Here is a 17,039-nt window from a genome sequence, read left to right as displayed (position 1 = left end):
AATAAGGGCCACGGGATTATTTAATAATGCAGGACCCAGTTGTTACGGTACATTAGCGGTAAAAATTCCCAAACAAACTTGCAAGTATTCAAATTACCAAAAACCTCAAGTGAACCTGGCACTTCTGGGGCATTTTTCTGACATTTTATAGACTCAACAATCAACTAATAGAAATAAAATAAGCAAAAGATGATGATTAATGATTAATAGTTAAAAGGTCAGTGAGGATTTGAGTTGACGGTTTTGTAGCACTCTAACGTTCAGATAATTTGTCACATTTGTCTGATGTATAAACATTATTTATGGGGAAAAACTACAAACTTCAGAACATTAATTTGAGGTTTTGCATGAAGTTTTCTACCTGGCCACATTAAAACTACAAGAGCAGCTGACAAGATGTAATCCTGCATATGTGTGATTAGAAAATATTCTTATTTCGTATTTTTGTATTTACTTACTGTGTTGTACCAAAGCCTGATACAGTATAAATGATATACTGGTTATCTTGTTATCAAATAAAACACACAGCTCCAGGTTTCATTTTTTATTTTACCTTTTTACAACTATGCACATTGAGTTGATTTTAATACAATTAATTCAGAAGTTGATCTGCGGTTTACATATTAAAGTACATTCAGACGGGCAGCTCACACCAGTTCTTAACATTTTATTTTATTTTACCCCAAAGAGAAGCTGATCTGCCAGACTGATCCTGCATCAGTTACACAGAGAAACAATCATCTGAAATAAATAGAGATAACCTGATCTCATGGTACCTGAGACAAGTTCACACAGAAAACGTCCAAATAAACAGTTTATCCAGACAAAGCTGCAATTATCTGAAAGTGTCTTTTTTTTTTTTTTTAAATAAACTTAAATTAAATGATAAACTTAGCTGAGCAATCTGAGAGTCAACTACACCAAAACCTCGCTCAAGATCACTTAAAACTAAGTCACGCGTACTTGACCTCCAATTGAAGCTAATTATTTCTCAATTTGTTCCCTTTTAACAGTCTGAAGAAGTTCAATATTTATGAGAGAAAAGGGGCAAAAATTGAAGCAAAATCTGAAAATAGAAAAATAGATTTGTAGTCTTGTTTTTTTTCCATAAATACAGTAAGCTTGTGAGTCCTTGTGGGAGTCTTTGGTCGAGAACCGCTGGAAAAGACCACGTTAATTTAGATTTTTTTTTAAAAGAAACTATATACAGTAGTTTGTGAAATACGAGCACTCCCCAAATTACGAAATGTTTTTGGTCATTTTGAGGACTGAAAATGTTTTCTCTCGAGCATTTTTCTGACCTTTTGTGACACCATTCAAGGCCTGGAAATGCGTAAAATCATTTTCCAGACCTCCATGGAAACCCCCGTAGGCCGTCTTAACAATTCAACAAGTGATATTTTCATCTCCCCACAAAGAAAGCGAACATATTTGCAGGAAAATGACAGAATTGCTGCATCAAATATATGCTGACTTGTTTGTTTTGTTTGTGTTGTGAAAGTGTGAAGTTATTGTGTTGGTTAAGTACGTTTCAATATCTGTTTTATCGATGTTGCTGCAGTTCCCAAAGTTCACCAGTAGAGGTCGGTAAAATGCCCTTAAATGGCGCCAGCATATTAATGTGTGTGTGTGTGTGTGTGTGATCTCTTTATCTTCATAAATGTCTGCAGTTAACTCCTTCAGACAGATCAACAGGTTTTAAACTCTAGCAGGAAATAATTCAGGGCAGTAGTGACCGTTCAACCGTCTTCCCCACAATCAAAGCAGGAACTTCTTGCTTCCTGATGCCGGTCGCTGTCTTTCTGGCGGTTTGCTGTTCAGTGTTTTTGAGGCCGGATGGTGTTCCGTGGTCTTGTTCACCGGTTCGACTCACCTCGGCGTCAGTTGCGGCCCTCGTGGTTCAGCGACGCTCTCTCCATGCGCCTGTACCAGTGTTTGACCTTGGTGTTCTCCATCATGTCGTCAAACGCCTGCAGGCCCTCCATCACTCTGAGGATGCCAAACACCGCCTGCAGACGGAGGAAAAGTTGACCCAAAGACAACAATATTGTTAGATGGATGAAAAAAAAACAGACAACTTTGCTCTTACATCCTTACCACCACCACAATATAAAGTTTATTCACTGTACGGTGGCCATTATAGGACATCTTAGCCTCTGTCTGCTAGCATGCAGTAATGAGCAATTTGAGGACGAATATAAAGATTTTTTTATATTCTCACATTTTATAAACCAATAATGAATTGATTAATCAACACTTTTTATACCGACGTTGTTAGCATGCTAACATGCCTTAAGCTTGCATGTTAACATACACGTTTACTATGATCACAGTTATGCTAACACTTAGACGTTTACGTGTTAGCATGCCTACTTAACGTGTTAAAGGGACAGTTCACCCCAAAATCAAAAATACATATTGTTCCTCTCACCTGTAGAGCAGTTTATCCATCTGGATTGTTTTGGTGTGAGTTGCAGAGTTTTGGAGATATCGGCCGTAAAGATGTCTGCATTTTTTATTTTTATTTTTTTAAATATAATGGGACTATATGGCGCTCGGCTTGTGGAGCTCAAAGAGCCAAAAAAAATACATTTGAAAAACTCAACAACAACGTCTCTTTGCAGAAGTCATGACCCGGTTACTGAAGATAATCCGCAGATTTGTTGAGAGGAGTTTCATGTAGGAAGTATCGGTAGAAAGAAAACACCAAAACAATGCAGATGGATAAACAGTACAGCACTACAGGTAAATGGAAAAATATGTATTTTTGATTTTGGGGTGAACTGTCCCTTTAAAAATCCGTTAGACTATTGATGTTAAAATGCAGACAGTTAGCATGTTATGCAGACTAGTACCTTAACTCGTTTCCTTGTTTCCATTCATTTATTAACAAAGTTTAGCATAAATTTGGCTCGTTCTGTAAGCATGTTAACATTTGTACAGTTAATATGGTAACCTTTTATTATGTTTGCAGAACATGCTAGCTTTTAGCATTTGTTTGTCTTGTGTTATAGGAGTTTGTTTAATTTAAATGTACTTGTCATTCTCAGAATAAAAAAAAATAAATAAATAAAATACAGGTTGAAATGAAGTTTCTGGACGAAAAACTAACAAAGCAGCAAGACAAAAACAGAACATCTGAAGCGCGCGAGTGACTTCTATGTTGCTTTTACTCAAAGTAAAGCTGCGGCTGACCCATCTGAAACCCATCTAATAGAGATATTTCACCCTGGACCAAGGTGCGGGTCCGGGTACACTGGACGTAAAACCTGCAGAGCGAGACGGGTGTGTTCCCTCACCAGGTCTGCCAGGTTGGGACGATCCCCACCCATGAACTTCCTCTTCTTGCCGATGGCTGCCACCCAGTCGTTGACGGCCTTGTAGAGATCCTGCCTGACGTCGTCCTGCAGGTTGTGTCTGTTAAAAATACAAAGTCCTGACCCCTTAAGCAACAGATGCAGTTCCTCCTGCTTGGAAAATGAAGCGGAGCTAAACTCATTGTAAGATATTTCTTCAGGTCTAACTCACCGACTTTTCAGCCTTTTGGAGATGAGAAACATGGCCGCAGCGCCGACATATTTGGCAAAGAAACCTTCGTAAGTACCAAACTTGCCCTCGCGTACGATGTAGTCGAAGGAGGCCAGGGCCTCGCCGGTAGTTCGGTACACGTTGGGAGATATAAGATGCACAAGCCAATCGTCGGCCCACTGACGCCACTTCATCTCCTCTCTGAAAACAGGAAGCCAAAACAAACGCTGAGTACAATTTACATCATAGCAGCAATAAGACTTTCATGTCATTTACACAGAAAATCTGTTCACTGCTGCCAAGTCGGCTGACCGGATGTGGGTCAGACTGAATAATTTGGGACAGATATCACTTTTTATAAAGATACTGAATGTAGTTCTAAAACAATTAGAGTCCACAATAAGTCCACGTGCTGGAAATTTCCCATCATGCAGACTTGCTGGAGCTTTCAGCCACATCTCGTGGCCTTCATCAGTGGATGGAATTCGCTCAGTCGTCATTTAGTTCTCGCGCAGCTGCTCGTGTTTGGACGACGTTTAACATTTGAGAAAGAGAAACCACGAGCCAGGGAGCAAGTGCGCTAAGCAGCCGCTGGACGAAAGCAAAGCCACAGAGTGCAACCTTTCAAAATAAAAGTATGCTGATGGTTCCAGGCCATGATTTCTATCTCTAGCGTCTGGCAGTAGTTTGTGTGTGAGCAGCAGGTCTGGACTTACTTCTGCATTCCCTTCTCGGGGTACATCGCGGCGGTCTCGGCCTCGCTCAGCATCACCCAGTACTTGTTGTTGTACTCCGTCACCTCCTTCCCTCTGTCGTTCACCGACTTCATCTCCGGGTAGCAGCGAAGGATCTCAGACACGCTTTTCTCCCTGGATGACAAAAGGTTCACATTTAAAAGGATCAGTGCACCCAAATTATAAAAATACACAGTTTATTTTCTCTCTTACTTCTAGTGCCATCTATCCACGCAGATAGTTTTGGTTTTATTTGCCTGGGAAATTTTAGAAAAGTCACGATTATTTTTACTATAAATGAATCTGCTTGATTATTTTCTTGATTAATAGCTTTCATCTTTCAACTTTCAACTTTATTTTGTCCCCGGAGGGCACAAAATAAAAGCCACAGCAGCAATAACATCTAAAATTACAAGGCAAATTAAATAAGTAGCGGCAGAAAATGACCATATAAATACACAAGGATGCTTGTTTTGTCCAACCAAAGGTCCAAAGCCCAAAGATATTCAGTTTACTGTCATGTATGACGAAGAAAAGTATAAAATTCTCACATTCGAGAAGCTGGAACCAGATCATTTTTGCTTAAAAAGAATTACTAAAAACGCTTTAGTGATTATCAAAATGGTTGCCAGTTAATTTTCTGTCAATCGATTAATCAACTAATCACTGCAGCTTTACCGTTAACGCCGAAGTCTGTGGATTATCCAGAATACGTGGGTCATTTAAAAAAAAAAAAAAAAAAGAAAAGACACGTTTCTGTTTAATTCTTTTACACTGTTTTCATAATTTTTTCAACGCTTTGAGCACCACAAACTAAATTGCACTAAATCACCACCATTGTGCTCGGGTGGAGGCACAAAATCTCAAAACCTTAACGAATCAAACCAAAACTATTTGCATGGCTGGATACCAAGAGTAAATGAAAAAATATGGGTGTTTTTGTAATTCCTTTTGGTGCGACCTGACCGTGTTGCATGTTCTCCCCACACAATGAATTTGATTTTAACATGAAGGCCATTGGATGTGTATTGCCCAGGCAGGTTAATTAGAATAATTAGTGACATCACATGGAGGGAAGCTACACAACTTACTTGCTGATTAAATATGTCTTGAGGGAGCTGATGATGACAGACGAGTCATTCAGTTGCTGCAGATGAGCAACAAAAGAGAGGAAAGACAAAAAGACATGGAGGGTTTCTTTGAAAATAACTGCACATTTATGGAAATTAAATAATAACCAGTTTAATTTCTGAATTGCATCAGGACAAAGTGTTCTTATCAGACTGGAAAAGGCTTGAAGCAGCTCTCTGGTGTTGTCTCGCATTTCTGATTTCCAAATTAAAGTGGTTGAGAAAAGTTAAAACTCCAGTTTTAAGGTAGAAAGGTGTGCTACTTGGCGGTGGAAGTGCCAGCATTAGTAAAATAATACTCCACAAAATGCAAATTATTTCATTTTGTAACCTATATGCGAGGTGAAGAGACCCTAAATGAAGTGCTCTCATCTTGAGATTTGACCGTCTTACCACTTCATTATTCACCATCAGGATGGGAACTTTCCTGTAGGCCGACCACTTGATCTCGTGCCTCATCACCGGGTTTACCTCCACAATCTCATACGGCAGCCCGTGGTAGTCCAGAAAGGCTCGCACCTTGCTGCAGAACGGGCAGGTCTTGTACTGGTACAGAGTCAACTTCAGACCTTCTCCTGAAACCTGGAACGAGTTGAATCAATGCAAGTTGAATCTCAGACCAACATTTCTGTTTAAAGAGTGGTCTGAGATTCAACTTGCCAACCGTTTACCACAGTGTATTAACACCATGGGCAAGCCAATCATATGCTAATCAGGTACAGTGATGAGGGAGGTGCAGCCAGAAAACAAGGTCAGTTTCAGGTGAAACTAGGCAGGGTAAACAGCAGACACTCAGGAAGACTCCTCCCTGAGGGCGGGGCTTAAGCAACACAGAGTAGCTTAAATTTCTGTGTTCTCAGACCATTTTCACAATTGAGAATGACTTCCAGGATGGGAGCCGAAACGTCTTGATTCTGAAAACAGTGTCCAGATGACGACGACTGAAACCTTTTCTACGATGGAACACTCCTGGACGAATGAGGGACTACGCCGTCCCATTACAGGTTATGTTAAAAAGGCTGATTCTAACGTACAGTAGCTTCCAACTAATGTTGTTTTTGTGACAGTTTTTACAGATTTATACCTGACTGCCAAAAGTACAAGGACACCAAACATGCCTCCCATGTGCGATTGTTGAACATGTCATTCAAAATCAATGGGCGTTAATATGCTGCTGTAACAGCTAGAGCTAGACTGATAAATCAGGTGAGCTGATTGGCCGATATTAGCTTATAGTGGCTACAGAGCGCTGCAGGAAAGAGTCCTTTTTTTTTTCTCTTCCTCTTTAATATTTATTTCAAAAACCATACAGGCTTATTAAACATTTAATATTTCAAGTAGAGCAGGTCGAACAATTGAACAAAAAGGAAACCAAGAACAAAGAAAGCCATAATTACAGAGTTACAGGGTTCAAAGAAAGAGCATCCAAATGATTACATAGCCAAAGTGCATTCTTAGATTTACAAAAATTCAAAGACTCTTTTAAAGATGACATATCATGAATAAAAACATTATATAAAAGGTTTAGTGTTGCCAAATTTACATTTGTGAATGAAAAAAATTGCCATAACAATCATGCTATTAATTGTTAAATCTTTTGATTTGTCCTCCAGTACAACGCCAAATTTAACATCATTGTAATCGAAAGATCGGACACCCGAGTTATTTTGATAAGCCCAAATACAGAAACTATCCCAAACTATCTTTGAATAAACACATGAGAAAACGAGATGCTCATTTGTTTCAGTTGTTAGCTAAACAAAAAGTACAAACATTGTCCTCAATATTAAATTTTCTTTGCATGGATATAGGAATGAGTCCTAAAACCCGGAAACGAGCTCCGGTTCCCTCGTCTCTTAGATGCCTGAAATAAGGTCTGTGGTTAACACGAGCTTAAGGAGGTTTTCACGTTTTGTTCTACGACATAAAATACGTCATTAAAGTTAATTTTGAAGCTTTTACGTGTCTTAAAAAAGGCTAAATGAGACTACAGTGGGACGTTAAACGTCATCGTCGAAGTTGGAAGCTCAGCGACGGTGACGCCGAAGTCATGCGACCATGGTGTAGTTCATCACCGTCGCTGAGCTTCCAACTTCGACGATGACGCCGAAGTCATGCGACCGTGGTGTAGTTCGCTTAAAGCCTAACGTGAGCTTTTTACTTCTGGCGACTGCATTTATGCTTCAAAAATCAGAGTTCTGAAGACTATCTTGCTGAACAAAACGTAATCATGAACTTTTGTTTGCCGCAGATCTTATTTTCTGCAATAATCGAGGGAACCAGCGCTAACTTCTGGGTTGGCCTACAAAAATACGTCATCCCCGCAGTATCGTATCGGTGTATATGCCTGCTGATAAGCAACAATAAACTGCAATACAGAAATGCAGAACATGTAAATGTAAAGAAACTGGCCGGAGTATCATTAGATTCTTCGAATCCTCAAATATCGATATCAGCATCTGTTAAAAAGCGTTAAATTTAGACAAAAATCCACAGTGTATAAAAAATAATGGCTGGATTAAACCATTAGGGAGTGAAAATTAACCTCCTCAGACCCAAATTCCAGTAGGAACATGCATGTAAATTATGCCCCTCTACGAGACAGGTAGAAGAGCCAGGTAATAATGCAAAACCCACCTTAAACACCCCCTTAATTTCAGTTGATGAGTGTGCTTTGGTGGTATATATTCCCAAATAAATTTGCAATTAATCTGATTACCACAAACCAACTGACACACAATGTATAATCCATTTTTTAACGAGTGCTTTAAATACTCTCGATGTCTTTACTGCTATTTATTTTATTTGCTATTTAATCTAAGTATCTTAAAGTAAATTTGGGATCTAAAATATAGTCCTGCGGGTTCGAACAACGCCCGTCCCGACTGACGATGCGAGTTTGTGATGGAGAGTCGAGTAAAGCCGCTTCAATACAAGCTGATCGACACGGTGAACTGAAATTTTGACGACGATAACAGATGTGGTAACACCTGCAGAATGACAGTGGTGGAAGAAGTACTCTTAAGTAAAAGTACCAGTGCAACAGTGTAGAAATACACTTTTTTTTTTTTACTTTAGTGGAAGTACAAAAGTGTTAGCGGCAAAAGTAAAAAGTACTCATTATGCAGAATAATATATATTATATAACTGGATAATAATTATTGATGCATTCATGTGTGACTTTAATTTAAAATGTTGCAAAGGTGGAGCTAATTTTAACTAGTTTATATACTGCTGGGGAGCTTAATCTATAATAATACCCTCTTTACATCGGCTCCCTGTTGGTTTCAGGACTGATTTTAAGATCTTATTGATTACTTTTAAGGCTCTTCGTGGCTCCAGACTGTATTTTAGACCTTGTAGTCCCTTATGAACCTTCACGTAGTTTGAGGTCTTCGGGCAGGGGTCTCCTGTCTGTTCCTGAGTCCAGGATGGAAACTAAGGGGGACAGAGGTTTTGCCATCAGGGCCCCGAGGCTCTGGAACAACTTGCCCGAAGAAATTAGGTTGTCTGAGTCAGAGTCTTCGTTTAAGTCTCTTCTCAAAACACATTTTTATCTGAAAGCAGATCCTGATTTTACCTGAACTGCCTGTTTATTTTATTGCTTTTGTGTATTTTATTTCTTTATATCTCGTCATTCACTGTGGTGTTTTATTTCTCTTGTTGTGAAGCACTTTGTGCTTTGTTTTGATAAGTGCTCTATAAATAAAGTTTTATTTATTTTATTATTATTATTATTATTATACACCAGAATTTATTTGTTGATTATATTTTGTTTTAATAATGTGAATCTGCAAAAGTAACTAAAGCTGTCAAATACATGTAGTGGAGTACAAAGGGGCAAAGTACCTCAAAATTGTACTTAAGTACTTCAGTAAATGTATTTAGTCCAATCAGTGCACTGAGGTGACTCTGTCTGCAGACATGTGACGTTAGGTAACAGCAGTTAACGGGGATCACAGGGACACCGTTTACCGGTGACCGGACACTCACCTTGGTCTCCGCCTCGGCCAGGTGCTGCTGGACACTGAACTTCACAGTCTGATATAAACCCAAACCTCCACCGAGCAGGAAGGCACAGCCCAGCACCCTGCCTCCTCCTCTTCCTCCTCCTCCTCCCCGCAGAGAGGAGAGCAGTTTGGAGCGGACCCCGGTCCCGCCGGTACCGTACGCCCTCTTGGACCCGTGTGCGCTCACGTTCCCCACCAGGTAGGAAACGGTACCGGGCCGGCGGGCGGCTGGAAACTCCAAAATATTCCAGCCGACCTTATAAAGCGTTCTGGCGCAGGCGGCCGCCATGTTGGTTTTACATAAAGTCCCAGAATGCACCGCGAGGGAGGAGTTTAAAGGGTGTTGTCGCCCCGAGTTTAGCCTGCCAGGCTGTGTGCTGGCTCCGGGGCCACGTGAGACAATAGGCACGATGAACCCTGCTAGTTCATTTTTATGTCACTCATATATTAATTTTTACATTTTAGACTTTTTCGTTTATAGTTACACTCGAGTTGCATATATATATATATGTATATATATATATATATATATACATATATATATATATATATATATATATATATATATATATATATATATATATATATATATATATGTATATGTATATATGTATATGTATATGTATATATGTATATATATGTATATATGTATATATATATATATATATATATATATGTATATATGTATATATGTATATATATATATATATATATATATATATATATATATATATATATATATATATATATATATATATATGTTTTTTTCCTCCAAACATAAAAACATGTAAAACTTTTTTTAAAAACCACACAGATCCACATGCAACACTTATCATTGTTTTGAAGGCATTTCCAGCCAGCTGGAAGTGACATATCTCTTTGTTTTGTACAAAACTTTCCCCAAAATTCAAGGTTTTGTGATACTATACACATTACATTTTATAGCCCATACTATATTAGACTATATTAAGGTAATATGATAGACTGTTTTATTACATTGTGTACTATATTATATTTGTATTGTATTTCTATATAATACAGACAAACACTAAGTATCATTACTTAATCATATTATATATTAATCTGGTGTAAACTGTTATAGTAGATGGTGTCATTTAATTTTAATTTATCTTTATCCTTTTTTATTTTATATAATTATAACTTTATTTTTATTTACTTTCCTCTGTTTATCGGCACTTATTTCTGTCCTTGTGCTGCTGCAACACTTGAATTTCAATCAATAAAGGCTTATTTTATCTTGTCTATCTGGTTTCTGTCAAATTCTCTTGTACACACAAGCCAACGTGTAGCCTACAATTTAATGCAGTCCAGCCCAAAACTGTAGCAGACAGGCTGTAGTGTGTAGTCTGTATAGAATATTTTGTCCCTGGCCAGTAGCAGCAACTAGCAATTATTATTGATTAATCTGTTGATTAATTTTTCTAATAATTGTTTAGTAGTTCAGTCTACAAAATGGCAGAAAATAGTGAAAAGGGCCCATGTGTTCAAATGTCATATTCAATTTATATATAAAACAGAGAAAATACCCTTGACACAGTCTTTAAAAAATGACCATTATACCATTGAGAGTATTTATTTTATTTTAGGACTATTATAGGACTGTTCGAATGCCGTCCGACATGGCAGGAAGTTAGTTTACTTTTTATATATAATATTCATGTTGTTTATATTTTATATCCATCAGTCTATTCTCTGCTGTTAATCTGGGTGTGGTGGCAGCAGGCGAGGAAGCCCAGGCGTGCCTCTCATCAGCCTCATGTCTTCCAGCTCTTCCTGGGGGGGGATCCTGATGTGTGTCCCCAGGCCAGACCGGGAGGTACAGTCCCTCCAGTAAGTCCTGGTTCTTCCCTGGGCTCTCCTCCCTGTTAGACATGTCCAGAAAAACCTCCACAGGGAGGCATCTTAATCAGATGCCCAACTCACTCCCACTACCCCTATTATATCACAGTTTATATTTTATATAATATTTTATTTGAAACAGAGAAAGTTACAAATAGTACAATATAGCATTTGAGAACATTTGTAATAAATAATTGACAACTAAGATATCAATATTATATGTAAAACATTTTTGTTTGACAAAAAAAAAAAGTAACTCAAGGTCCACTTACTAGCTTCTTCCGAACATGCAACCGTATCTCATGGTCTTCATCGCCGGAAGAAGTTATCTCCGTTGTCATGGAGATGACAAAAAGCTAGCAAGGTAGTAAGTGGACCACTTTTGGGGGGTAAAACTACTATTTTTAAGGTCAAGAATTACAATTTCCGTCTCGTTATCATTGTTCTTTTTTTATGGGGGATATTAATTTGTTTCAGCCGTTTTAAAATAGTAAAAAAAATAAATAAATAAATGTATTAAAATAGATTTGGAGTCTGTTCAAGAGCGTCTGTTTCGCCTCTGAGTCGTTCTACGTGTGGTGCGTTCAGGAGCGTCGTTGTTCTGAGATGCTCTTATTTCTCCGGCAGCAGCAGCAGCAGCAGCAGCAGCGTCTTGTCTTAGTGAAAGCGGAGATTCCCCCTCAGCCAGCCAGCCAGCAGCAGCATCCATTTAAATATCAGTGGTCAAATCACCACCACATCTTCCCCCGGACTGACCACTCCTCACTGGGATGTCGTCGTCGAGCAACGGCGAGGCTTTGAGAACCGATGCTAGAGGAGACCTTCCCGTTGTATTTTTTCGAGCGTGACTGGAAGGGAGCGTAGCGGCGATGGATGAGGGCACGAGCAGACAAATAAAATTTTGATAACCGTTGGGTTTAGCTGGCTAACGCTAGCACGCTAATGTTAGCTAGCCCTCAGCTCGCCGTTGGTTGTTTTTTTTTTTCCTCCTCCCCCGTTTACTGACCGATGTGGTGCTTTCCTCCACGAATAAACACTCCTTAATGCCTTTTTATATTGATGTCGAGACATGCTGGAGTCAGCGAGGACATTTATCTCAAGGATAAAAAGCACCGTAGCTATATCTACTAGCCTCCCAGCGTTAACGCTTGTTAGCTAACAGCCCCCTTTTTTTTTTAAAATTCGTTAATTTATTTATTTTTTCTCTCGCTCATCCGTGAAGAACAAGATGCTGGCGGAGGAGGAGGAGTGTGTCTGAACGGTGAACCTGAACTCGCATGGACACCGACTCCATGAAGGTCATGATACTGAGAGAATGATCATGCTGGAAAAACAGGTAAGTAAAATTAGCGGAGAGTATCAAGCCCGGGGGGGCGGTCATATGCAAATGAGCTCAGGTGTGAACTCATTTGCATATTGTTAATTAGGCGTTAATTAGACCTCTTTCGCAGCGTGTGTCTGGTAAAACTGACTTGCTTCAAGGTGGATTTGTGCAGTAATTCTTCTGGTGATCAATACCTTTTCTAATGATCACCCTGCTGCACATATTGACCCTCATTATAACCTTCCTCTCTCTCTCTCTCTCTGTGCCCAGCTTAAAGTCAGCCTCTCTCTCCCACTGTCTCTCCAGCTGCTATGTGTTTTTAGAAAAGCATTCAAACTGTGGAGTTTGGCATTGTAGGGATTTGTTTTAGGCTACAACAACACATGCCAATTTAGGAACAGAACAACAGGATCATTAATTTGTTTTTCATTGTCTTCTGTCATTATAAGGCTGTAACCGCCAGTCAATTTAAGCATTTTTCTGATTCATTGGCTCATTGTTTAGTCCATAAAATGCCAGAAAATGCACATTACAAGGTCCCAGAGCCCAAGGTGACATCTTCAGTTTCATTGTTTTCTTTTACCAACAGTGCCAAAACCCAAACATATTCAATTTACGATCATATAAAACACAGAAAAGCAGCAAATCACCACATTGGAGAAGCTGGAACCAATATTAGAATATTTGTCTTATTGTCTTTATAGATTACGTAACCAATTAATTTGATTTTCAATTAATTTTCTGTGTTTCAGCACCGAATGCCTGTAATGCTTGACTTGTTTTTGTCTACGACTTTATTTAATCCTGGGTAGATATTTGGGTCATTGCAGTCAAGAAACGATCATGTTGAAACCATTAGTTGAATGATTAGTCGATCAAAAATCCCAAAGATTAATTGATGACTAATTTTTTATACAATTAAATTGCAACAAGCAATTATTTTATCATTATAATTTTTTTTTTGTACAATTAATTGATGAAAAATATGTCAGAAAATCGTTCCCACCGCCCAAATTATATAAAAGAAAAGCAGCAAATCATCACATTTGAGAGGCTGGAGTAACATGATTTTGGCATTTGTGCTCCACGTTAATCTATCAAAATTGTTATCTATTAATTTTCTGTCAATTGATTAAGCGATTAATCAACTAATCCTTACAGAACTAAAGTGATTAAGCAGCATTTGAGTCATTTATCAAGTAAAAAGCCAAACATTTGCTGGTTTTGGCTTCTCCAGTGTGAGGATCTGGTTTTTTTGATAGTAGGTGGGACAAATCAAAACATTCGATAACATTATAACATCACTTTGGGATGTTGTGATGACGATTGTCATCATTTTTGTGGACTTAACGATTTATTGATAATGGAAATACGTGTTAGTTACAACCCTAAAATAAAAACAAAATACTGTATTCGCTGGACAATGCAGTGTAAGTAACATACTAAACAGTGAACAAATATGTAAAGACTCGTGGTATCTATTATTTAAATTATTATCGGCCAAAAAGGTATGAAATAGTGCTGAAACCATTAGTCAATATAACGACTGACAGATAATTAATCAACAGTTTGAACAGTGTGAGAATTTGCAGCTTTTGTATCTCTCTCATGTCATTATAAACTGATTTTGGGTTTTTAATACTTGTTCAGACTAAATAAGAAATTAAGAGACGACACTTTGAGCATTTGTACTTATTTTCCAACTTTTTTAAAAACAAAACAATTAGTGGACTAATTGGAAAAATAACCGCTAATTAAAAATACAGTGTCATTTTGTGAAAATGAACATGCTGGTGTTTGTCGCGCCCCTCTTGCGTTCAGACTCAATAGCTTCGGTGTTATTCTGAGCTGCAGACCGGAAGCCCTCAAGGAAATATCCTTCGGTGAGTGGAGCTCTTAACCTCCGCTGTCCAAGAACTGCCGGGGGTGGGGGTCGAGGGTCGGGGTCGGGGTCGGGGTTTCTTCCTCATGGTTACTCCCACAGCAGCATCAATGACCGTAAACAAAAGCTGACACATCAATAATGCATCACAGCTTCAGAGATGTGAGGTGTTTCTGCTCAGGACGAGGCGCAGAGGAGATACTGGTGGACTGCTTAGTCAATTAATCCATTAGTCACTCAGCTGGAAATTAATTTCTATTAATTGTCTAATACTGACTGATTGTTTCTCCCACAGTCCAAAGACCAGCGGGTCAAGCGAACTGGAAAATCAGAAGGTCCTGTTTGTGTGTCCGTATGTGTGTTAGCGCTGTGATAGCTAGATGGGCAACGTGTCCAGGGTGTACTCTGCATCTTGCCCAGTGCATGCTGGGATGTGCTCCAGCCCCCCTGTGACCCTGAACAGAATAAGTGGGTGTAGTGGATGGATGGATGAAGTGTCATTTATTCAGGACAAATACCAAAAAAAAATGTTGTTTTTCATTATTATTTGAATGCTTTTCAGTTTTTTTTTGGCTGCATGCAAGTTTAGGATGGTTGTTACACTTAATAATGTATGTTTGTACTTTTGCCTAATATTGTCATTCTGTTTCTCCATATTGTAATTTTCCTATAGCTTGTGATTATCAAAGTTGCCTTGACTTGGCATCTCTTTTGGTTCTGGTATGGTTGAAATCATTATTACCATATCAGTGTGGCTATTTTCCGGTATATATATATCACAATGTGACAAATATACACATATAAAATAATCAAACTTATGTTCAAAGCAAAGACCTGTGTTCCACTGTGAATTAAATTACACAAAGCCAAATTCTTTGTGTCAGGCAAACATTTTAATTTTGTTAGTTTTTACTTCATAACATGATAAGATCGTATCATCACAATTTGGTTTATTACTGTCTCGTAATTCACACAAAAAAGCAACATTTCGAGAAAAGTAATTTTGTGTGTGAGAACTGTTTTTCTTCCCTCTTATCCTATTAATATTCTGGTAACCACTCAGATTTATCTTGTGACCCCTTCAAGGGGTTTCTGAAACTACTGTATAGATTACTATCTAGATATTATGTGGCCTGTAGGGAAAAGGGCATGTTTTTGAAGCTCTAAGCAACATATATTTGTCAAAATGTGCCATGTGGTGAGCTAAAATCACAAACTGAACTGAGTCGGTGATGTAATCGAGACACCCCGTTTGCTGAAATGAATCACTAGTGTCTGCGCGGCCACTTCACGTCAACAGGATGTAACAAATAAAGAGCAAAATACTGCAAAAAACTGCCAGTGTGGATGTGTGCGCCATCCAGAGAAAGCTGCACTCACCATTATTATTATTATTATTTTCCTCTCTTTGTCTGTTTAGTGTGAAACTTTCAGAGCGCAGTTTTAATACAAAAATTGTAATATTTTTCTTGCAAACCAACATTTATCAACGCTGCAAGGCTTACTCCGACACAAGCAAACACGATGAATCGGTGTCAGAGGTCACCGCCGGGCTTTCTCTGTGAGGCGAGCAGGATGAGAGCGACTGCTTCAAGATGTGAGGCTTCCCACTGCCTCTGTTTAAAGGGTCTATTTAACCCTCAACACACACACACACACACACACACACACACACACACACACACACACCAGCTTTCAAACACATCGCCTGGAATTCACCGTAAACAACCTTTTCTTATTTTTCTTTTCTCCCCTCCACATAAATCCCGTTTCCTCTCCCTGGTATTGTTGATGTTTATCCTCTTTTGAAACATGTATTTGCCTTTTTCCACCCCCCCACTATTGTAGGAATTGTAGATAAAGCTGTGAGCTTTTCTGTCGCTGCCACGGCGCTCCATTTTTCTGCACGGCGCTCCAGAAGCCACTCTGTTCTTGAAGCTTGACTTCCCTCCAAGCATATCTGACTTCTTTGTCTGATGGAATGTGACAAGAATCAGACATTTTTTTCTGCACTTTTTAGTCCCGAGGGTTTTTCTTTTCCCTTTTCTTTAAAACAAGCATTAGTTATGTTTGTGTGTGGAGGAAGGGCCTGTCCTTGAAATCTCTTGTCAGAAGCACTTTTGTACCGTGGAGAAGTGTATGAACAGTGTTGCAAAATGCAGGAGCGGTGTAACATTCGGAGTGTTTCTGAGTATTTCACTGTCAGACTGTTTTGCTCTGCCTTTTCCTTTCTCGTCAGCTGTTTGTTCAGTCAGCAAACAGCTCCAATTTGTTTTTCAGATCTGCTCTCTAAAGCCGACCGTCCACGTTTGTAATTTCCAAGTGACCGGATCAGATTTGTGTGTGTAGACACTGTAATCATTTGCAGGCGTGTTTATGCTGACTGAAGGCAAGTTTTCCATCCAGAGTCTCTGCAGGCCAGAAACATGAAGTCTGGCTGCTGCTCATTCGTTCTTTTTATAGATTTTTTTTTTCAGTTCTTGAGGTGTTTTTTCCTGTTCAGGATAATAAAAAACAGGCTGTCAGTGACGGAAAAGGCTTGAAATCTCTTCATCCTGCCCGTCCTCTCTG

The 17,039-nt window shown here is 38.9% G+C and overlaps 2 protein-coding genes and 1 long non-coding RNA gene across 3 annotated transcripts in view; 1 reads left to right on the top strand and 2 right to left on the bottom strand.

The window, feature by feature from the left end:
* Window positions 1-529: 529 nt before the first annotated feature.
* ptgesl (prostaglandin E synthase 2-like) lies at window positions 530-10,224 on the bottom strand. The gene is made up of 8 exons (XM_044196145.1): window positions 10,215-10,224; window positions 9,386-9,819; window positions 5,786-5,974; window positions 5,354-5,409; window positions 4,245-4,397; window positions 3,529-3,729; window positions 3,300-3,417; window positions 530-2,009 (listed from the first exon to the last, which is right to left on the bottom strand). The coding sequence occupies exons 1-8, from the start codon at window positions 10,222-10,224 to the stop codon at window positions 1,881-1,883; spliced, it is 1,290 nt and encodes a 429-aa protein (XP_044052080.1). The 3' UTR covers window positions 530-1,880.
* Window positions 10,225-10,942: 718 nt separating this feature from the next.
* On the bottom strand, window positions 10,943-11,685 carry LOC122875747. Its single transcript, XR_006377904.1, has 2 exons — window positions 11,535-11,685; window positions 10,943-11,308 (listed from the first exon to the last, which is right to left on the bottom strand). It is a non-coding gene; the product is annotated as an uncharacterized LOC122875747 (long non-coding RNA).
* Window positions 11,686-11,943: 258 nt separating this feature from the next.
* The window catches only part of LOC122875746 (ral guanine nucleotide dissociation stimulator-like), a 66,460-nt gene continuing 61,364 nt past the window's right edge, over window positions 11,944-17,039 (top strand). Inside the window, exon 1 of the mRNA XM_044195214.1 lies at window positions 11,944-12,598. Within this exon, the coding sequence (XP_044051149.1) occupies window positions 12,578-12,598 (21 nt within the window). The 5' untranslated portion in view covers window positions 11,944-12,577. The remainder of the gene's footprint in view (window positions 12,599-17,039) is intronic.

This window comes from Siniperca chuatsi, linkage group LG5, assembly GCF_020085105.1.
Source record: "Siniperca chuatsi isolate FFG_IHB_CAS linkage group LG5, ASM2008510v1, whole genome shotgun sequence".
Classification (NCBI taxonomy): domain Eukaryota; kingdom Metazoa; phylum Chordata; class Actinopteri; order Centrarchiformes; family Sinipercidae; genus Siniperca; species Siniperca chuatsi.
The sequence above is the reverse complement of the archived record's forward strand: the minus strand, read 5'-3'. Positions and strand labels throughout refer to the sequence as shown.